The sequence below is a fragment of the Rhamphochromis sp. 'chilingali' genome, assembly GCF_963969265.1.
Source record: "Rhamphochromis sp. 'chilingali' genome assembly, chromosome: 13".
Classification (NCBI taxonomy): Eukaryota; Metazoa; Chordata; class Actinopteri; order Cichliformes; family Cichlidae; genus Rhamphochromis; species Rhamphochromis sp. 'chilingali'.
This window is the reverse complement of record NC_137940.1, coordinates 5,629,322-5,653,376: the sequence shown is the minus strand read 5'-3', so window position 1 is coordinate 5,653,376 and position 24,055 is coordinate 5,629,322. Positions and strand designations below refer to the sequence as shown.

General features: G+C 38.2%; 1 protein-coding gene across 1 annotated transcript; it reads right to left on the bottom strand.

Moving 5' to 3' along the window:
- Positions 1–1,687: 1,687 nt before the first annotated feature.
- elovl6 (ELOVL fatty acid elongase 6) lies at positions 1,688–23,216 on the bottom strand. Its single transcript, XM_080901251.1, has 4 exons — positions 22,969–23,216; positions 5,772–5,903; positions 5,388–5,539; positions 1,688–3,378 (listed from the first exon to the last, which is right to left on the bottom strand). Exons 1-4 carry the CDS (start codon positions 23,049–23,051, stop codon positions 2,936–2,938), a joined length of 810 nt encoding a protein of 269 aa, XP_080757377.1. The 5' UTR covers positions 23,052–23,216; the 3' UTR covers positions 1,688–2,935.
- Between the last annotated feature and the right edge of the window lie 839 nt (positions 23,217–24,055).

Sequence of the window (24,055 nt, the reverse complement as noted above, 5' to 3'; positions counted from 1 at the left end):
TGTAGCAAATGCTAAATATAAACACAAAAACAAAAACAAAAAAATGCTTCAGTGACCTCTCTTTACATCAAGATCGCAATAGCAGTTCGAACCTGCACTCATTATCATAATCTGCATTCAGTTCAGATAAAGAGCATTCCTGTTTGAGAGGGGCACCTGAGATTCAAGCCTTTTGTAGCACAGAGCAAATCATTTTATGGTTATGAATAAACTGAAATTAGATACAACTTCTAGACTGTAATCAATTCTGCAATAATTCAGGAAAAGCTGTCAAAATCGCAATCATTATTTTCTTGTAAGATAATATAAGAATAAAGTAGCCATTTTTTTTAAATACCTTCAGAAAACTCAGAATATTAATAGGAACCAAATTGGTATGGTCTAGTTGTCTCTCACTACTAGTGCATATTACTGAACATTTATACAAAGTATAGCTTCTGCTGTTAATTCAGGATATCATCAGTAGTTTTGTCACCGGTAAGTTTTGCCACTCCCATGACTTCTATACTAACATGCTCCATCACCCGCTAAGCCTGTAGGAGACATTTAACTGGAAAAAGACCTTTGCACGTTTCCATGATGTGTGTTCTGGAAATGGTCCATTAGGCTGCTTTGACGCTTTTATAATATAAATTGTATATATAATACATAATATATAATATAATATATAATTGTGATATATTACACATTCAAAACTGAATAATTAAACCATAAAAGTATTCAAGATTTGTGCTTGTGGGAATTTGTTTTTGAGTTTGTTAACACTTACCACAGTTTCAAAGCCCCTTCAGTTTCTTCAGCCTGAACAAAATATCAAACTTGTTGAACAAATTTTACTCCCCTCTTTTGTCTTGATAGCGTAGCATTTTATTTCGTTGGCTAACTCATTAGTTACCAAAGATGGTAGCCGGAAGTGACAGGAACGATAGGCGGCCACATCCTGCTGTTTTGTTTAACTTATTTAAAAATTATAATATGATGGGGCAACGTGTTCTTTTCCCTATAGAACATGTATATTGCATAAATTTACCATTTGTTATTCTTTTTATGGCTTATGGAATTGTGTCTGTACAACAAGAATAAAACGCAACCATCACTTCACAGGATTTGCTTTTTGGTCTTTCTTGATTTGCTTTACTAGGTCTTTCCAACTAAATGATTAAGAATCCATGTTTATTATGTGATTAACTTTTCTCAGATGAAAACATTTTGATTCATGCCATGTTTGTCTCACTCCAACCTCAACTAAATGGAGCCTCAAACAACCTGTAATGTGACCTCTAGGGGGCGGTCAGCACGCTTTTTCAATACTGAACCAACAGTAATAGTGGATTACTATCATTATTTAGATGAAAAGCTGCTTAGCTTAACTACTCGTGCCATTTATGCCCACAACTACCGAAGTGCATCCAGCAATGATACAGATCAACTTTAGTGACTCAGCTAAAAGCAGAAGTGTAACACCTGATGTTGAGAGGTCAGGCATAAAACATGTTTGATTGCTGCTACACTTTGTCTTTCAGTTCTTGTAAAGAAAGACTGGATGTCTGGGAGTGATAATTAAACTCTGGTAATTCTTAATTTCAAATGCTTAGTAGTACTTTAGATGGCTTTTCAGGTTTAGCACTAAAATAGTTTCAATGGTGTGCAATACCAAGAGGAAAAAAACAAAACAAACACAGGCATGTCACATTTTTGCACTTTGTTCATATGTTAAGTTTGTCAGCAACATATTTTTTACATTGATACAGTGCAAATGCACAATAGCACAACAGACACCATTAAGGATACATACTATTTTTTCAATACAGCAGATTTTGACAATTTGCATGTTTGAATTTTTTTTCTTTTGCTAGACAGAAATATGCTCTTCCTCCATTTAAGCATTCATTGTCCAACAGACTGGTTTCGTCACTGGTAGGGACACTTTAACACAGCGAAGTGCTTGGAAGTCAATGGCAAGTAATTTTCCAAGTGTGGTCGGCAACTTCTGCAAGGTCATGACAAGTGGTGAAGCAGGGCACTGTCAGCATCTGTTTCCCATCACGGCCGGGAGCGGTGTGGTCAACAGTCAGTCCAATCAGCTCCATTCATACTTTTTTTCTCAATTATGCAGACATTCTAGATGAAATTCAGCCATACTGTAAAGTGGTGCAGATGTTAAACATGTCTACTTTGTCTTGATATGCATATTATATTAAGAAAGAAATAACCTAAGACCTGAGAAAAATATCGCATTTTGCAATGTAAGACAGACGACACAGTGCCGTTCACCCCATCAGCTCACCTCAACCACCAACACTTCAGCTCCATGTACTCACCAGCGATCCAAACTTTTGCTTTGACAGATCTAACCAAAAAAAACCCACTGACGACAGACAGACACACAAACAAAAACATACTCAGATGGCCTGTGTTAATGTTAACTCCATCTTCATATGTACCTTCTTTTTTTCAATATACATATATATTTAAAAATATATATATATACTATATAAGTAAACTTATACTTGTGGTAGATGTAATTTGTTTTTAATCTGGTGATTTTGATCCTTTTGTTATCCTTTACATTTGGAAAAACTTTTAAATGTGAATTTAAAATGGGGGCTTTTAAACTTCAGGTGGACAGATTGTGATGGCTTCTGATCATGGTGGTGCTGTTTCTATAGCATCCCTCAAGGGAGACAGAACCTTCAATGGTTTTTTTTTTGTTTTTTTATTTTGTTTTTTTTAAAGACCTGCACATTAGTAATAATGCTCAAGCACAAACACCAACCATTTCATGACCCTCCCACTCCCACTAGACTTCGTGGGCTATATGCCACCTCTCTCACACCTAAACCCATTCATTTCTCAAGACACTGGTCCCTGCTCTCAATTTCAAACTCCCTTTTTACATTATCTTCCTTCTTTTCATACTTATGGCATTTATTTTTTACTCGCTTTTCTTTGTGGCAGCCATAGCCGATGATTTGGACTTGCCGATGTAGGCTTCAAAGAAGAACTGGACAAAGAGCACAAAGTAGCTGAGGTACATGAGGGAGGACCAAACAATGTTCTGCATGTGGGATGGACACTCCTGGCCCTGCTGCATCCACGAGTACACCAAGTAGTTGACTACGCAGCCCATCAACATCTGTGTGATTTGGGTCAGTGTGATGAACATGGCAAACTTGCGTGACAGCTTGAAACCAGCTGCACGCAGTGCGTAGTAAGAGTACATGACAGCATGGACCAAGTAGTTCATGGTCATGAACCACCCGCCGCCAGCCACCATGTCCTTGTAGGAGTACCAGGAGTAGAGCAGCACAGTAATGTGGTGGTACCAGTGGAGAAAGATGAGCTTCTGTTTCCTCAAGACAATGAACAGAGTGTCACCTGCGAATAGGAGAGTGGAAGTTAGGAGTGGATAAGACAGGACGGAGCAGCAGAAAAAGGAACATGGTTATTATTTGTCCAACAAAAAGTAACTGGCTGTGATACAAATCACTCTCAAATATGCAAAGCTGTGTAAAAACACAAAGCTTTAGGCACACACAGAGAAGCACTGAAATGTTTGACAACTTAGGACCCAATAAACTGATAAACACAAATACAAGTGGCAGCAAAAGCAGTTTTTATTATACCATTTATCACCCATAACAAGGCTAAGGCCGATAAGTACTCTACAATAAACAGTTGCGGTAACTGCAAAAGCTGAAAAAACAGAAAACATGCCCTATTACAACAAAGTACATAGTAAAGTACTGCTACAAATACAAAACACCATAATATCAATGCTTCATATCAGTGGTTTCCAGGTTACAAAATGTATTTTTCCTTATGAAAATTTGGGGCTTTTGTTTTCAAATTTATGTATAAATGTAAATGTACACTTACCTACATTTTTATTTTTTTACATCAGTCAAAAATATTGCAATATATATATTAGTGAATGTAGTGGCTGAATGACTTTAAATGCATGGAAAACTAATCCTGCAGTAATTGCAGTATGTTAAACAGTTGGGATTTTAACACAAAGCATGATTAACTCAAGCATAATAGAGACTTTTAATAACCAAGTAAGGTTCCACTAGTCACATATTTACCAAGGTCACACTGACACCGCCATGCTTACTGTCATGTAACCTTCAGACCCCAAGTTCCATTCTAAGCCAGGAAACCAGTCAGTGACAGCACAAAGTACTGTTTTGGTATTATATTTATACTGCTAGAATTTGCCCTATTATGCACATAATAGGGCATTTGTGGGAATTTCTCTTTTACAATGCAAAATTATGAATTACTTAATCATTCAAACATGATTATTATTTATATTGATTTATTAAGGCTTGCAGCAGCCAGTTTACTACAAATAAACCTGAGTTTACTGTTATAAATTTTATGTTATTTTCCACCTGATTTTATTGCAATAGTTGTAGTGTTAATTCACCTGGAATCACAGATGAAGATGTTGTCCATATGAGTGTGTATTGGCAAAAGTGGATGGCTAAAAGATGTGAGCACGGTGCCAAAAATTTGGCTTCTGACCTGTAGCTCTTAAATGAGTACTCAACTCAAATCCTTAAAGCCAAGCCATACATATTTTTGGTCCTGATAATAGTGGTATTTTGATGAAACAGAGCAGTACTTCATTGAACATAACTACTTATATGTGCCTTGTGTTCGTTTTTAGAATGTGCAATGGGATTGCAGTGTCTCGAATTTTTAGTGACATATCTAGAGAGACATCCACCCATGACAAAAAGGTCTCTGTCCACCTTCTTATGTTTCCCTAAGCCGCCTGCACCTTTCTGTACCTAGTAGATACAGAAACAACCAAGTCTCCAGTTTCCAGACTTCACAACATGATAGTTTGGACATTAGCCAGACAGAGAGAACATGGCATCTGCCACTCTTTATTCCTGCTGAGAGGAACAACTGCTCTAGGTTTAGGCTTGCAGATCTGACACTAGGAAGATAAAGATGAGCAAAAATAAAATTGTATTCACACAAAATCTTTAAAAAGAAGTGTACTGGTGGTGGCCAATTGTATCCATCAGCCTCCTAGCAGATACACCTATTGTATCAATTTCAAAATTGTAGGTGACTTTCTTCTTCAGTCATCACATTCAGACGATTTTCAGAAACTCTGACCCCTGACCTTAAGACTGAGGTTTCTGGGATTTAAACTCGTCCAAGATTATTAGTAAATACACTTTTAGTATTAGTTTGAAGGCCGTATGCCGCTTGGTTCTTAAGTTATCAAATTCACAAACTTGGGTGACCATGTTGACCACCTGCCTGACGGGGTGATGACATCATCAGCCTTTTACAGTATTTGCAGTATTGTAGAAAAAAATATGCAAAAGATACTTAAAATAAATAAATAAATGAAATGGACTTACCCAGCTCTGGTGCTTTACTGAGTACAAAAGCATATGCCCAGAATTTGCTGACAGGCCCGTTGTAGAAGCTCTGGTCACAAACTGACTGTTTTAGCCCTTTCGTCATCAGGATGTACATCATGTAACTCCCAGTACGGATGGCACCAAAAATACTACATGGGGGTGAGGAGGACATACATATACAGACAATAATTTGTGTTAAAAGTGTGAAAGTGCTTCCCACATTATAGCTAAAATGTTTGTATTTCTAGCACTTTCTACAAGGCTGAGGTTTTCTTACTGTGCACATTGCTACTGTTTCTAGTTGTTGTGAAACGCAGCGACGTTTGACAACTGAAGTCAGTTTACATTAAATAATCATTAAACAAATGTTAACCCTCTTACCTGAATACAGCGAGGGTGAGTGACCACAGCACCAATGGTTTCCTCAACTCAAACTTCTCCCTTTGTTTCATGACATGGCGGCCCCCGAGGATACAGGCAGCATAGAGTGCAGAGAAGAGAAAGGACTTCTTCCTGCAAGCAACAAAAAGAGAAAGCATGACTTACTATACACAGGAAAATATACTGATAGACTGATGTTCAATGCAACAAATTAGGAATGAAGGTTATAAAGTATCACTAAAGTGACTAAAATAGCCAAACGTTAAGTCTTGAAACACCCATCAGTTCTTTATATTTTGCTCCCAAAGACGTCAGACGTTCTTGTAAAGCGATCTTGAGCAAAAGGTTTCAGAACTTTCTGACAATCTTTCAAAGTTTTTCTTAGGACACTGGTTCCTTTTCACTCATTTTCAGTCCACTACTTGTACCTCACTTTTTTTAGATGAATGCTTTTAAAGTCACTTTAGACTAACTTATGAATCATTCAAGCATAAAACGGCACCTAACTAAGGATTGGCCGCTGTTTTGTCTACACAAAACAGACAGACAATTTAGCATAGAACCTTTTTTAAATTGTATCTTTAGGCACTTTGTTACTAGCAGCCTGCTGTAAAAAACTTAATCTGTTCCCATTTCTTTAGCTGAACTCATGGAAAAAAGCCAAAGATAACACCGTTTGACAGTAGTGTTTTTGCACCCACAAGGCAATTCCTTGTTGACCGTAACCAGAGTTATTAGCCACACATTTGGCATAGAGAGCTGTATCTCCCTTAAAGATTTTAAAAAGCTAGATAGGTGGAGAAAGAAGTGGCAGGCCTAAAAAGCTATATACAGCAGATGGACAGTATCTCAAAGTCATATCCTTGAGAAATAGGAAAGAAATACAGCAAAGATGTGACAGCCTTCAGTTGATCCATCTACTCTTTGGTGAAAACCCATCAGAAATGGAAGGATGGCTGTCAAAAAGCAACTCTTAAGAAAAGGAAACAGGAAGAAGAGGCTGAGGTCAACGCTAGATTCTGATGCACCATATATATGATTGGCAACAGCAATCCAGTGAAAGCATATCTTGACTGTATTCCACTGTATGTTTTTCTATCAATCACGGATTGGCTTTCCCAGAGTCTGGGCCTCAACATTCTTCAGATGTAGAACCATCTTGACAGAGAGCAGAAGAAAAGGCAGCCAACATCCAAAGAAGAGCTTTGGAATGTCCATCAAGAAGCTTGGACACTATTTGAAGAAATTCCAAAAAACTTGCCTACGAGAGCTCTGGCTTTATTCCACCTTTTATTCCTCAATAAAGGTTTACACAACATATTGACTTTCAAGCTTCTTTTTTTAATATATACACTATATTTTCATGTACGATTGGATTTCAATAAATTGCTCCATTCACTGCTTAAGACTTGCACTCTACTGTAATCCATCAAAGAAGAAACAAACATTTTCAAGCTTCATCCTTAGATACTATGAGGGGAAAAAACTGACATTTTAAATGAAAGCAGCATTTATTTGCAATTTATTCCCACCATAAAGTAATCATTTCTAACAATGTAATTTTTGTATGCACAGAAGTTCTTCTTCCAGCACTGCTTCACAATGTACACAAGACACGTTTTACATAATAAAGTGACTTCACATGCAATGCCTGAAGCAATGATTTAATGATCAGAGTCCAGTTCCAACTGCCATTTAATACTTTGCTGCAAGTTAATTGCTATTGCCGGGATTCAGTTTCAGCTCCTCCCATCCTGTGATCTAAATTTGTGTTAATTGACTTGTCAGTGAAACACCACCTGGCTCAACTGAATCTAAAGAAAAGTATTTGCCAGTGCTCAGCACAATTACAAGGTGCAGGTAGTCTGACTTGACAGACTGGATGCTGAATAGGGCTGAAAAACACTAAACCAGCATTGTCGAAAAACGATCTGCTCTATTGGACAGAGAGCAGAGTAACTGCTTCGAGCAGCATAGCCAAGAAAATAACCCCCCCAGGAAACCTTCAGGAAAATAAACCTTATGAGAGTAAGTTAGTAGGTTCCAGGTTAGTCAGGCATCAGACCTACAGCAGGGTAGCCAGAAGTAGATATATGTATGTAACAGCAGGGTGATACTGGAAAAAAGAAATATCAGCAGCAGCAACCTTGGAAACATTAAAAAAAACAAAAAAACATTGTGTTTGCTGTCAAGAGGACAGTGCACAGCAACTAGGAATGAGGCATTCTTGGAGCTTGACCAACAGCTCTGGGATTAATTAGCTGAGTAAAAGTAGCCCAAGGAGTGATGTTCCACTTCAGTGAGGTTTGTGTTGTTATTTAGAGGTTATACAAAGACAACAACGTGATTTTAAGCCCTAGGTATTTAGTGCTTTATTATACAAAATTAAAATAAGGCCTCTAAACAGAATTGCCAATTGAATTGTGATATATGGTATATAAGCACAGGAGTACTACATCAGGCATTTTTTGCAGCTTATTCTTTAAAAGCATATCATGCAATTTATTTCAGTTTTCCATGGGATGGGGGTTCACACTGATGTAGACGTCCCAAAAACGCGTGTTTTAAACATGATATAGTTGGCTTTAAAGGGTTAAGACTTACATTGCTAACACTGCTGAACATTTCTCACAGAGCCCACACATGTGCAACCTTGTACACAGTGAACAAACCTGTTCTGCTTCCTTAGCAGATGACACTCTCGACAACAGCGCTAAAATTTGCTGATCAAGAATGTAGCCACACAAAAAAGGCGTAATTTATTTTCTTTTAAAAAAAAAAAAAATGTAAAAGGCTATGTGACAATAATCAGTTAAATCTTTAATTCCATGACATCAGTTTCTCAAAAATGAACTTCAAGAATGAACTTGATGCTAACTTTAGGATCCCACTTTGTAATTTCAATACAGGAGGGTTGTGTAAGACGGTCAGTCAGGTTAAGGTGTATGTCAGTAGATGGTTATGGGTCAACCAATGCTAGAAGATAAAAAAGTAGTGCTGCTGATGCCCTTTCTCTTTTCAAACTGAATAAATGAATACTTTTACCATCACATAGTGTATCAACTCTTTATTTTCCATCTTTCAACAAAGGATATAGGATGTCACCTAACTGTTCTTGCAGGAGACCATAAAATGCTTGAGACCACCTCTGAAGAACAAAGGACAAACCTGTCAAAGTCAAATTCAGCTGCATTTACAGAATGTCAACAGGGTTGGACTGCAGAATGACATCACTGTTTTTCAACTACACAGGAAGGAGGGGGGAACGGAGCAACACACAATACAGTGCCCTATATAATGTGTAGTGGCTGGAAGGGATTGCAAAGGAGAAACAATCTCAGCATTACCCTTTGGTTTACTGTCATTCAAGGTTAAAGGTCAAAGGGTAGCACGATGAACATAGTCTAAGCTGTGATTTCAAAGGGGTGGCCGTGGCTCAGGTCGTAGAGCAGATCAGCTACTGATCGGAAGGTCGGTGGTTCGATCCTTGGCTTCCCCAGTCTGCATGTCAAGTATCCTTGGGCAAGATACTAACCCCAAATTAATGTGTGTGAATGCAGGTTAGTTTGCACTTGTGTATAGAAGTGCTTGTATGAGTGGGTGTGAATGGGTGAATGAGGCATGTTGTATAGAGCGCTTTGAGTACTCCGGGAGAGTAGAAAAGCGCTATATAAGAATCAGTCCATTTGCCATATATAGAACTCCTTATGAGTACAATGAAATCATCTAAAGATGGGGCAAAATAAATTTACCCTTTAGTGTCCAAGCCTCGCTTATTCTATTAGGGCCATTAGTTTTTGAAGGTTATCAAATTAGATGTCATGTTATAAAGGAATTTATTGAGTTAAAGTAATGTGCCTTGAGCTACCCCTCATTTTTTTTTTTAATATTGTACTTCCTAGAAGCCAGGCTTTCTGGTATTTTTTTAAGCACTCGAGCACTAATTCGCTAGGTTCTCTGGAGCCCTTTTTCTGTAAACACTGGCTTATTATTCACAACTTCTCAGTCCTTATCCCTGAGCATTTTCTTAAAAAACATTGATAACGGATGAACACTATGTAAAAGTCATGTCCTTTAGAAATACAAAAATGAGTAAGTAAACAAATAAATAAAGATACATTAGATGCATCTGGCTTTTCAGTTGTTCCATCTACTATTTGTTGAAGGCTTATTGGAAATAGTCTTGGTGAAAGGGTGGCTGTCAAGGAGCCTTACAGAAGGGAAATGGGGAGGAAAGGTGAAAAATCAGCAGCGTATGGAGTGATTACTGCACATTTGAAATTTTTGGTTTCCAAGACTATTGAATTTTCAAAAAACAAACAAAAATATTGTTATGATGTACAGAGAAGCTTAGGAGAGAGGTACAAAAGTGAGTTTCTACAACCACATGGAAGAAGATGGTGGAGATTCTGTCATAATTTGGGGGCTGCATTTCAGCTAGTGGTGTCAGAATCTGGCATGCATCATCATCTGGAAAGCATCTCATCACTTTTCAGTGTCACACTGATAACAAACACACTGCCTATTTTCCTAGCATTATACAAAGAAACAAGGAGTGGCTCACGGCTGGCATAGTACTGCAGTTTGCTTGTGCTACTGATACAAATTATTTTTTACATTTATTTGTAATTACCATGTCTATCATCAATGGTCACAGTTTGGCAAAGGTTACACAGATTTTATTTTAAATAGTCTTTTGTCATCTATTAAGTAAAAAGTCCATTAAAAATAGTCATTTAAAAGCATTAAAACACAAAGCACTTGACATTATGTCACATTTTAATTACCGTAATTGTCGGGCTATAAGCCGCTACTTTTTGCACAAGCTTTGAACCCTGCGGCTTTTAGTCAGGTTCATTTTCAGTTTATTCTCTCATAAATTTTGATTACTCCAGAGACTCGATTCTGTTTGCTTGCTGGAGATTAGGGGTGGGCGATATAAACGATATACGATAGAAACGATATAAATTTGGCCAACGATAGAGATTTTGACTGTACCGCTCTATCGCGATAGCGCATGTTGATGATGTCATCAAACTGCGCCTGTTTTGGTCGAAAGCATCGCAGCGGCTACAACCATTATCATCTGCAAATTATGCCAGGCGACAGTCATAGCAAAGAGATGAAGCACTTTTGAAATATGGGGAAAGCCAAAAACTGCGCTTCCTCCACTTCCGTAACATTGAGTCATTAATGTTGAATTCTCTCGCAGCTGTTCTATTCCCATGTTGTTGCAGTATATTAATAACTAACCTTGTATTGTGAATGAATAATCTCAGTTGTTCACCTGACTGAAGTTTGCCCCGTGTATAGCATCCTGCTATGAGATTTCATTTGTCCCTGACCACCAGAATCCCTCACGTGAATTTTTATTAGGGCTGGGCGATATATCGAGTTTTTTAAAAATATCGATATATTTTTATACGAGATATAATATGTGACCATATCCTTTATATCGATATATACGTTATAATTATAGTTGTGGAGCCACAAGTTTGCCTCTCTTTCGTCCACTTTTGTCTTTACGCAACGTTACTCCGCCTCGCCTCTCCTTCACTGAACACAACTCCCCCTCCTCCCTCATAGCTTCACCTGCAGGCAGCGACAAGATGAACACGGCAAAATTCCGTTAACGAGTTACTGCGCATTGCTCCATGCGTGGGGCTGGACGGCGTCAACATGCTAACGAGCTAACCACGCTAACGCCATGCAGCCCACTGGGCTGCACAGCCTAAAATCCTTTCATTTTCTCAAAAGTTGACAGCGCGCCTTATGTATGAATTCTGGTTGTGCTTGATGACCACGAACCGATTTTATGTGGAACACGGCGCTCAGCAATCTGTCAAAAAATGTTTTAGTACGACTTTGGTAAGCTACGGGGCTGCACCGCTTGATGGACTGTCGGAGCGGCTACCGAGGAGGCTCGCGTAGTAATACGCACTGTGCTTCAACGTAATATTACCGTATTGTGTGTGTGTATAAGGACCATAAATGGCACCTGAAGCGGATTTCAAACTCCAGGCTGTCAGTCACGCAGTAGAAGTTGGGAACAGAGCAGCTGTGAAATCTGCCTATGTTATTATGCTCAACGTCTTTTAGTTTACATTTTGACTGCACAATTGTGAGCTTTTTGTTATGGACAAAAACAACATACTTTTCTTTTATTTATAGAGCATTATTTTTAATAAATGCTCATAATTTATTTTTGAGTAGTTTTTTTCATGTACATCTATGCTTTATGTTAATAAAAGTGCCTGTGTGACATCTGGGACACAGCTTTGACTAAGAACTCTCTTTTTGTTCTTACTTTATGGCTTTAAAAAAATATCGAGATATATATCTTATATCGCCATCCAGCTAAAAAATATCGAGATATGAATTTTGGGTCATATCGCCCAGCCCTAATTTTTATCGAGTGGAAGAAAAGTTGGCGTTCATCCTCCAGCTTTACTGTGCATCAAAACATTTTTTAACAGATTTCTGCACACCCAAATCGGTTCGAGGTCAGTAAGCACAACCAGAATTCATACATAAGGCACACTCGATTTTTGAGAAAATTAAAAGATTTTAAGTTTGCCTTATAGTGTGGAAAATACGTTATACAGAAGAAAAGAATATATCGCGATATATATCGTTACCGCACATGCTTCAAATTATATCGCGATATGGATTTTAGGCCATATCGCCCAGCCCTACTGGACATATCGTTTTCAGGGGAAGAAATGTTTGACTCTTATCATCCCCACAGACACAGCGGCCAGGGAATCAGAATGACATCATTACAAAAAGGCCATGAGTAAGTGTGGTTATCCCAGCTGGACATTTGTCAAAGCTGGGAAAGCACCTACAGAATGCTCCAGGCGATCCAGGAGAGAAGAAAGACAACTGCTGCCTAAATGAAAACCTTTAACAGAACAGCTGAGACGCATTTTGTCAAAACACGGTGTCTGTAGCTTTCAAACCCCACGACACACTATGCCAACAATTGGTCCACCTGACGGATCGGATCCTCTTGCACAAACAGAATAATATAGTGTACGTGGTGAAATGCCAGGAAGATTGCTGTGAATTACACATCGGGGAAACCAAACCACCTCTGGATAAGCAGATAGCACAACACCGCAGAGCTACCTCATCATCACTCTTTCAATGACGATGGTATGCACATCCTGACAAAAAGCAACACTGGTTTGAGTGGGGAGTCAAGGAGGCCATTTACAACCATCTCTAAGGATATATGTTTCACCATCTTACAGTACTGTGATTACAGCCATTCCCCCAACTGTAATGGTAATGCACAGACATTTCCATTGATGAATGGTAATGAGAATTAGCACAATAATGATCATGACTAATTGCAAGGCCCATTGGTAGTCATTGGTGGTAGTTTTGGTTATTATTAAAAAATATTATTTATAAGGTTGGAAAAAGCTGCAGTCACGCATCCTGTCACTCCATTGATGGTTGCAAACATGTTTCCAAAGCAAAATGCAGATTTTCTTGGTTCATTAATGTTAAATGTGAAATGCAAAATTAAAGTTTTGAAAAGAGTGAGAACAAAGATTTAGTAATGATTCTTCCACCTAACCAAAACTCACTGCACTCTTTCTCTGTTCTTAGCGCTCTCTTTCAACCAGCAGGTGACAAATATAGCACTAGCATGCAACTTTTTCAGTAAGTTGCTTGCTAGTGCATGCTTGAATGAAGACATAAGGGATGCTTGGCAATGCTCACAATGCCATCTACATACCACCTAAATATAAAGTATTGAAATCCACACAACACAAATTTAAAACAGGATAATCACTTACTTAAACCAATGTGTACTTTGTTTTAATAACGTCAAGCCAACAAACAAGTTACATTTTGAAAATAAATTTAGAGCCTAAGGACCAACTATTGCAACAGATTACTTCATCATCAGCAAAGAATTTTACATTTTATCTATTTATTTTTAATAATTAATTAAATTAATATTTAGCTTATATTTGTTTTGGCTCAAACACCAGTATGATGACCAAGAAGTCTACTGCATAATAATTTAGTTTGTAAACACTAAAGAACAATTATACTCTGTGGGACAGACATGGGCTGCTGGAGACAACACAAGAAAGTAGTAGCCATAGTGTTAGATCTTCGAAATCTGACTGAAGTCCACCTTAAGGGTGCATGCACAGTTGGTGCTCTGGAGTCTCCACTAACACGTCCACACTGTCACAAATAGCGATCAGAGACAGTCAGGTGATGTTCACTCAGAGCCTCGCACTGATCATGTGATGATGAAACTTTCATAGAAACTACAGTAGCCTCATGATGATTGTCCACGTCCAGTACACTGGCAAACCGTAGGCACCCACTGAGAATCCATTTACAAGTAGATCGCATCTGTTGGAGGCAGTATTCAAAGCATGTGGTTCAACCTGTTTGTGGGCAACTCTTTCATCGTTTTTAGTCCTTCAGCCAGCTGCAAAGTCCTACATACAAAGACCCAGTATTACTAACAATCAAGTGTCCACTGCAGTCACCATTTGTGATTTTCATTTCTTAATCTTTGGAGTTATTATCTTTGCTGTCCCTTCTCTCTTGTCCAACAATCAGCATTCGACCTACACAGTGTCATCCACATTTGCATAGGCTGAAAACCCCTGTTCATAGGCTCTCCATAAGCAAATTCCTATGCAAATGATCACAACGGCAGTACCATAAAACAAGCCCAGCACTACCCTTGAGGAAGACTGTTTCCTCAACCCATTAGAGAATGCTCTACACTCAATTTGCTTAAGGCAAAGGTTAAAAACTGGTTATGGACAAATCAAGTGTGTGATCATGTATGAGTTGTATAGTTTTAATGTTTTATTTGGGAACAGAATGGTGTGTATGTGTAATTTTGGTGATGGAGTTTTTATTATGAATGAATGATGAATTTTTATGAATTATTATGTCTATTTTTTATGGTTAAGGACAACAGATGGAAATTAGCCCTTGGCTATAATCTGGTATGTTTACATTCATGTAATTTTTTTTTTTTTTACATTTATGTTCATTAACATGCACTGTCCTAAATAAAATAAATAAAAAAAGATGGCCAAATGTTAGCTGAATAAGAAAATTCTTATTTTGCCAAAATGTAATTACTTGGTTGGCTGCAGGGAAAAAAAACCAAAATAAATAGCCTAATGTTAGCCATGTAGCACAGCTACTCACCCTCACATTAGAACCTGTCATGAGTGATTTGTTGCTGCTTTCGCTCATGTTTTTAAGACCTGACTCACGTTGTGCATGTGCTTGTAAAGATCACCGTATATATTTTAAGACTCCTTATTACAGTTTTCTGTTCAGTTCTCTCTTAAGTTTCCTCAGTCCTCGAAGTACGTCATAATGCCTCCCAAAATATAATTTAATAAATAAATTAAGATAGTAAACTGCACAAGGTAAAAACTACTTGTGCAATATATTAAAGGGTTGTGGCAAATGGCCTGACTCTGCTGTTTGCCAAAGTGGGCCGAGGCAGCACAAATAAAAAACTACAAAGTCAGAGCTCTTTTGGGAAGGATCAGCATGAAGCAGTAACAGAATCAGCAGAGATTTCTTTCTTGCAGCAAGGCTGGCAGCTGCATTCATCTAAATGAGCACAAGAAGCACTAGCTTAGAGGTAAAAACCATTAAAATAAGGTGAAATCTATGACTGCAGAGCCGGCTCTCTATGTAAAACTGTGCACACTGAGTGTAGTCTACAAGAGCTGCTCAGTCAAATCAGGAAAGCATCACACTCCCTCTCCCTCTGGTGCGTAACCATTATTACAGCTTCAGACGCTGGGCGTTGGCTCATTTTTCACTGCTGCCAAATGATGAACAAAAGTTTAAAAAGGGAATTTAATTTTGAGAGAATACTGATGATGGAGCCAACAAAGCACAGCTCCAGAGATGTCCTCTGACACTACAGTCTCACAATATTATCACCACCATAAAGGTTCAAATGAAAATGGTCTTTTAGCCTGTAAAAGTTGAGTAGTCTAACTTCAAACATGACAAACGGAGAGCCAAGCCATCCAGCCCAAATTACAGTTTTATAGCAAACAATTCGTTCTAGACATCAAGTTGAAGTATGCCAGCATATCCTACCACCTTATGGTTTTGGTTTTGTTGACTTATGTACTAACTTCTTTAGTACATTGCACATTATAATAAGAATGTTGATCCCATTGGCCATCCCCTCCCCCACTGACAGTGTCGTATAAAGCTGCTGGATAACCTGCTGTGAAACTTGGATCTGTATTAGCTTGTCCAGGAGATTTCATGTCTTATGTAATCCTGTGCTTGCAGTCTGAGGATGAGTCTGCATGCCTGTGACACTGAGCTGGTGTCTAACTGTGTGTGTGTGTGTATGCTATGTCACAAAGACATATACAACTATATACACACAGCAGAACTGTGTATTTGTGCGCACACTTCCAATATTTTAGTTTAGTTCAGGACAGTTAACTCCTTGGCAGTACTTTCTGTATCCTATAGAGAGTAAAAGGAGTAACTTTGTCAAAGAGCAGACAAGCAGAAAAAGAGAAAAAAAAGAAAAAATACCGCAAGTTGCAGTGAATATAATCTAACTATGTTACATAATAACCAGTCATCATCCAAGAATCACTGAGATGCACTTACAGGTCACTTAGCAGCATGTACAAAAGTCAAAGTTACTTTAAGAAGTTTGTGCATGAAGTATTAACATTTGTTGTGCAATAATTGACATTATCACACAACAATCACGCTGAAGCTGTGATTGTCATTACATAATTGACAAAAGTTGTAGGATTTATAAATTAATTAATTAATTATTAAGTAGCACTGATTTGTTTTTTTTAAAGAAAGGATGGCTTTAAAACCTTTAGTCTGAGAATTGCATCACCAGTATGTTATCTATGTGCCCAAACTTTGTTTTCATTGGAACGCACATCATCAAGTACAACGTGAAAAAGACACACACTCTTGTAACTACAGTGAGAAGAAATGTAGTCCAACTGCATTCATTCCATATTGACTCATGTATGTAACTACTCAAGAAAAACTGCAATTCACCAGAGGAAATGGGGAAACAAAAAGTCCACCAACTAAAAACAAATGTAAGTGCCGTTTTGAAAAGATTTTCCAAACGATTGTAAAAAGTAAAAAACTGAAAATTCTGTAGAAATATATTTTTGTGTTAGTGGTTTATAATTTGGGCTTAATGTGTTATTTCCTAAATGTACATTTTAACCAAAGGTATCCATTATAAGGACAAAAAGCACTGGGCCACCTACATATTACACCTACAGAAGCTGGTGATTTACATGGCCACACTAACAGAGGGTCTGTTGAAGAAATGACAAGGCAGTCAGTTGGGTTGATCTCACCCATACCAATGTTCAGTCTTTGCATTTCTAGCTTGAACAAAATAAGGTAATAAACACAGGCTTGCAAAGTCACACATACACACTAACACAAAATAGCTGTAATATGAACTGCTTTTGCTTGCATTAAAGATTTTTACTGGCAGCCCAATAAAAACTGAAAGTGTAACAAAACTGCAGCAACACCGCAGGCAGACATCAGTTCCCGAGGAGTCAGCGCATGTCTCTACCTCGCCTCACCAGTGGTGAGAAGAAAACAGGCCGAACAAACATCAAGCCTGAAGCATATTCTTGGTTAACATGGTCAAGAAAGATTAGCATCACCATGTGCTGCTCTTGTTACAAAGGCAGCAGCATCCATTTACTTATAGCTACGGATCCAATTCAGGAAATCATCTAAAAAACACAACAAAGTGTCTCTAATACCTAAAAATAATTTCTTGGATAAAAATACTCAATATTCAAAAAGGATCTCTCTAACGTCGTCTGCGCTGCTTTGAATCATGAATTTTTTTTAAAAGTTGCATAAGAGAATGCACACAAATGCATATATTATTTTTCAAGAGAAAAATGAAAACAAGCTAGTTAACATTTCAAGCACTTTAACTTTAGTTTTTGAGGTGGTTGCCCAAGTACAATTGCTAAATCATTTTTGAATTTTTATTATTATTTTCACAGATTTCCAGAATAATAAATGAACTTTTTAGTGTAGTCCCTTGCTCATATTTTAAAGGTTGACTCACTACTAATCCCAGATCTTTCTCCTCATTTTGGTCGGACCAAACAACTTGCGAGTCATAGTAATATTTTTTCAAAAGAGCATCTCATCCTATCAAACATTGTCCAACTGCACCTTCTTGGACTGTAGTTGCTCAAGCATATGTGCATACTCTACTCAATACAAGTAAAAGTTTAAATCTATGGGAAATGCCACTATGCACTAACCACTGATGCAACATAATTTTTTAATCCAGTCCATCTACTGGTCTCATCTGTACAATAATAGGGCATGAGAACTCCGAAACAATGGAGAAGGCTGCACTTGGACTGAATAAGTAATATGAAACTGTGATGGAAGACAGCTATCTCCCCAACTTATCGAGTTCCAGAAACATGATCTTCAAGATTAGTCAGTGAGCCAGGATACTTCTGAATTGAAAGGCAAATGGTTAGCTAAAAAGAAGCAATGCTACTGTTAAAAGTAATATTCATAAACATTTCATGAAGGCAGAGTCTAAACATTATTATTTTACTCTAAAAATACGTTTATAAAGCAACAGCAAATGAAGCAAATTTTAGAAGAAACATTAACAGTCAGACCACACTCAAAATTTTCATTATTCATTCCCTGCAGTATTCTACGACTGTGCAGCCCGTGTTATCAATCCAAAGCAAAATCACCAGAGATCCATCAAAAGAGCAGAGACCCATGGGGATGCTATCCACACAAGGGGATTTTCAAAAAACAGAACATAAGGTTCTAAACAATCTGCATGCTAATGAGAAATGATGACGTTTGTGGAAGTGCAGACTGAGTCAGCAGGTTGAAGGTGAGTGTATAACACTGAATAATAACAAAGTGTCTTTTATGGATAGTAAGGAACACTGCAATCTTAACATACATCAGGCAATATTGAAATGGAGCAGGTTTTATCCATTGCACTGGATCACATCTGAGGTTTTAATATATTTAGGAAGATAAGTGTTTTCATTTGAAGTGATGACAAACCAGTTCAGTCACACAGTCACACCAGATGTAATAACCAAAGACTGCAGTCCAGATATTACCACATTAGACTGGACATGCTATCGCCTATCAAAATGAGATAAGTGCTTGTTTATTCATTTCTTCCCCAAATTTGAGCTGCAACAACAAATACAGAAACCCATGCATGTGTTTTTAAACAGACTTTATTCAAAACAGTAACATGATGCACATGTTATGCTAAACAATTTTATATCAAAGACAAGTTTGCAAAGTTATGTTAATAAATGCACTATATGTGCAATTACAGTCAGGCATTGCATAAGGTTTACTGTGTGTTAAGTGATTAAGTGTTGAAATGGGTTGTGAAGGGCCAAGGAACTGAGATGAAGAAAAAAATGATCTTATATTAATATGATCTAGCTGACGAGTGCATCTGACTTCAACTGACTCAGGTCCCAGGAGAAACATGCTGCTGAGACTTCCGAGGTAAATGGAAGTCGTTATCTTGGGGTTTTTTAAATTTTAAACTGGTTTTCCAATTTCCTAGTGTGACTTAATCACAATTAAATTTGGGTTGTGCACCACAATTTCCTTACCAAAGTCAAATCAGACAATCTTTTGCCACAAGATTGAAGTGGAGAAAAAATGAAAACACCCTGCCCCTATAATATTTAGGTTTATATTGTACTGAATACATTTTGTTGTCAAAAAGGCAAGATGCTGATGTTATCACACAGTATTTAGTTCTTCCTCCTCTTCTTAGTTCTTCAACCGACTCTTTGACCTTTCTTATACAATACTGAGCTGTCTCCTGTCAGTGTCCAACAAAGACATTAGATCAGGGCACCAGTCTCCATTCATCCCTGCAGAACAATGACATACACACAGTATATAACAATGTACACTTATGTCTTGTCCTGTTTTAAACAGAGGGGTTACTTTAGCTGGGACTTGGCTGAACATGAAACAAGAAAAATAAACTTGTGCATATTTAACATCAAATAATACAAACTGAAACAGGCAACACTGACCACACTAGAAATAATACATAATATCTGACAGCCAAAGAACAGGATTCATGGTTCAGTTAACATACATTTTGCTTGAAATGTAAATGACCGTCATGACTAAAGCTGATGCTTTCCTATATTCAACAATGAGAATACAGTACATGGAAATATTAGGAGAAAAATGTAACAACAGTGTAACAAATATTCTGATTAAAGATATCTTTGCTTTTGACTAATAGAATAGTTTTAGAGCTGTTTGTTTTTCCAGCTTATCATCATCAACACTATTACATAACTAGGTTCAACAGTCACAGTCTAATGGTGTTAACTTCAGGGCCAATTTCATGCTTTATCAATGACTCCTCTGTCATGCACACAAGCTTTTATATAACTCACGCGTCTACTCAATAGCCAGTTAAATGCAATGCAAAATAAACATTTATTGTGATTTCCAAAGATAAATATCAGATACATATGTTATATGATAAATATATGATCTGCCTTACCTTCAGAGTCTGAATTATTCCCTGGCACATCCATCAAAAGGGATCCTCCTGTTCTTCTAGTCAAACAAGACTGAAAACAGCCAAGCCAGAGATCTGTATGCAATTCTTGACATTTGCTTTTGCAAATATGAACTGAAATCAGTTCATATTTGCACTTGGCCTTGTTAATGGTTTGCAGGATAAATACACAAAATAAATACATAAACGCAAACTGTGCAAATTAGATCAAAGTTATTGTGTGGTGGTTTAAGTACTGCACTGAGCTAACCATTAAACAGAGGTATTTTTTTTCTAAGGCACATGCTTTCATAAGAGCTCCTTATGTCTCACCCTTAAGCCATAAAAACATGTCACCCTTTATTACATTCCTAATGTCAACTCATAAACTTATACAGTCCCTCTTTCCATAGTTGTTGTCTCTATTAGCCATGTGCACTGGCCCTGTCTGACATCTTCCACTACAGGAATAGCAGAGAGAGGTCATCACAGATCAGCTGCAACCTGATTGGCTAATTCTCTGTCAGCAGACATCAGAAGATGAACGTTATTGGTTGGTTGTCAGTACTAGGGTATGGACAGCTCCTACACATTACTCCCATGTGGTCTCTCACTCACTCTCTCTCTCGCTCGGTCTCTTTCTCTCTCTCTCTCTCACACTCACACACAGGTTTAATTTTACTGAATAAGACTGAAACTGTTCTATAACTCATTCCAAGCACTCAAGGAAAATATGCTTTAAAAATAATCTGCCTTTTATCAGGCAGTTGAAACAGATGAAGCTAGACAAATACCTCTTACTTTCTGTGTGCTGCCTTCTAAAAACCCACTACCAGTGAATGAAGCTCATACTAACTTTACCCATGAATCATTTTGTTTTGCTTGGAACCATTTCTTGCTCAACCTGGCGTGGACCTGGACAAAAATAACCCTCTATTAATTCATGCAAAAGATGGGTGGACAGACCAGTACATGACCCACGATTGCAATGCATGACTGCACACAATCATGAAGAATATTTACTCATCCGTTAGTAGCAACAGGGAAATTTCAGCCTGGAGTAATGTTACAGATTGTGCAAAGCATAGCAGACACCACCCTAAGTAAACAATGAGACATTTTAAATATTGACGCTTCTTATCAATGAACAACGATGCCAGAAGGTGACTTCAGCTTTAATTTGCAGCATCTTGGGTATTTTGAGGACAGGGTATTTTGAGGACAAGCCACCTCACTCTTATTTTGAAGAAGAAAACAAGAATATTCAGCTGCCTTCCACGAAAGGATCTCATCCTGCTTTCTCATATATACTCCATCCACACCACCTTGGACAGCTGTTGGGAGAATAGTCCTTCTGTTCTGTAGATCAGCTGCAACTTGAAAGGCCACTCTAACAGAATCTGCAGCATGTGGAGAACTGCTAATCCAGTTTCTTAACATCACTCAGATTTTTGTTTTGCTTTGTTTTTCCTCCCCCTAACAAGATACTTAAAAATGAAATGTCTGTAAAAGGTCAACTTATACACTCTATTGTAAAAAAAAAGCTGTTTAAAAAAAATGCATGTTTACGGCTAGAGGAAGAAAACACATTTGATTTGTGGGAAGCTGTGATTCATCAGTGACTCCAATTAGTACGGTTAAAAAAGGCTTTTGCTGCAAGTTAGTCTCTTATATTTTGTGTAGCAATTAATCTTTAGGTTAATTGGGATTTCATATTCTTTCATTTGGAAAGGCGTCTTATTTAGAGCTAACAGAACTGGGTTATTACTCAATCAATAAAATATCAACAATTTTGATAGGTTAATAATAGTTCCAGCCATTTTGTTTAAAGTAGAGCTCCAAACACTTTCTCTTTTCATTTACATAGGAAATGTATTGGACCAAGCACGCTATTAGACCCCTTAGAGTCTGGGGTTTGTGATGACAGTTTTTAATCATTTTATACTCCATTGATTGAAAACAATCAATATATGACTAATAATGAAAAATAAACTGTTTTAAAACACAGAACAAATAATTCCTAAATTAATAACAAATATCTTTATTTTAAAGGACAAAAATAAACCATGACTGGTGCCCACTCTTGACCATGGAAAATCAGTCAATCAGTGGATAAAAACATACTGGATGAGTGGTGCGTGGATCCAGTGAGTGGATGGCGGTGCGACAGCTGGAGGAATGGATGACCTTTATAATACTATCGCGGCAGTGATGCCGGGAGAATAAATCACAGGAATTCAAGGACAAATCCTTCTCATGAAAGATGCACAATGCAACAGTGGAAGAGCATGTAGCATCCAATGAGAGCAGACAGACTGAAATGTGGCAGAGCGGCGTTTTCGCACGCGGCTGAAGGCCTGCATGAATTTGTTCATTTTATGAAGCAGTCAGAAATTCGCGGATGATGACAAAGAGGCTGATGTAAGAGGATACGGCTAGGTTTAATCCCGGTAAACGAGGTGGATGTATGTTCCACGCGACAGGCTCCAACACACATTTAGCACGAGCACGGCGCGTTGAATGTGCTGTAGAAAAACCGTTCATTGCTATATATGGGATTATAAACGGGGCGCTAAGATTACAGTGTAGCCTTACCAGTTCTCCTGCATCCATCGGATAGCTTCGTCCTCGTTGAACTGTCTCTCGAATTCATACTCTTGCAAAGCTAGCACCGACATGCTCACTGCACTGTGTTTCTTTTCACACCGCTGAAACAAGACGATACCCGGCTGAGGTGTTTCTCTCTAGTCTGTTTCCTCGCAGCCCCTGACTCGCATCGCTCGCGCCAATGTCCTGACCTCGCGGTTGTACGCGTCACTGCGCGAGCAGCTCGCCAGTCACAGCACCTTCCTCCTCCACCGGCTACCGAGCCGACGCCCTCTTCCTGAAGAAGGGTGACGTTAGGGTCCTAAAGCCGTCATATTACTCCCTTGAAAGTTCAATTTGATGCCTTCATATTTTATTCTATGGTCATTGTCAATAAATAAGAACACAGAACATGTGGGTAATATTGAAGCCCAGTTTATAGGATTATATTGTGTCTTGTGTAAGCAGTCTGTTTAACCAACATTAAACAATGGTTGAACAATAACTGCTTTTTTTTTTCTTTTTTTTTTAATAAATAGGACAGGGGGAATGAATGAGAGAAAGAGGGGGAGAGAAAGAAAGAAAACCAAAGGGGAGAAGAGACGGTGAGAAGGGGGGGGGAAGAGAGAGAGAGAAAAAAAAAGAACTCCTGGGTCACCTGTATGGAGAAAAAAAAACAAAAAAAAAAACAAACAAACAGAGGAGACAGCAAACAACAAAGAGCAACATAATAATAGAGAAAACAAAGCACCATCACAATAAACTAGCTAGTCATAGATATCAATATTTACTAAATAATAAACGATATTGTGCAGCACGCAAGATAGACAGCGCACAGTGTGCTTTGAGGCAGCAGCCAAGAAAGCTTTAGTCCGCGTCTGTGAATACCCATGTGTGCATACCTGTGTGGATCAGCATGCTTGCATTCCAAAGGTTTCTCCATGTAATGATCTGCTAGGGAGTGTGGGGGGGCCACAGCCCCGTCCTCCAGGGTGTGAAGTGGGTATGGAGGAGATCAAAACTCCAGACATCCAGAGGCCCCCAGAATACAAGAGACCATGGAAGACCAACAGAGGGGCAGCCGCGCCACTGTTCC

Bases quoted from the DNA above. Each gene is read 5' to 3' on its own strand.
- elovl6 (XM_080901251.1), bottom strand. From the start codon at position 23,051: ATGTCGGTGCTAGCTTTGCAAGAGTATGAATTCGAGAGACAGTTCAAC. The intron at 5,904-22,968 runs GTAAGGCTACAC...TGTTGCTTGCAG, and splicing joins CGATGGATGCAGGAGAACTG to GAAGAAGTCCTTTCTCTTCT. The intron at 5,540-5,771 runs GTAAGAGGGTTA...ACCCCCATGTAG, and splicing joins CTCACCCTCGCTGTATTCAG to TATTTTTGGTGCCATCCGTA.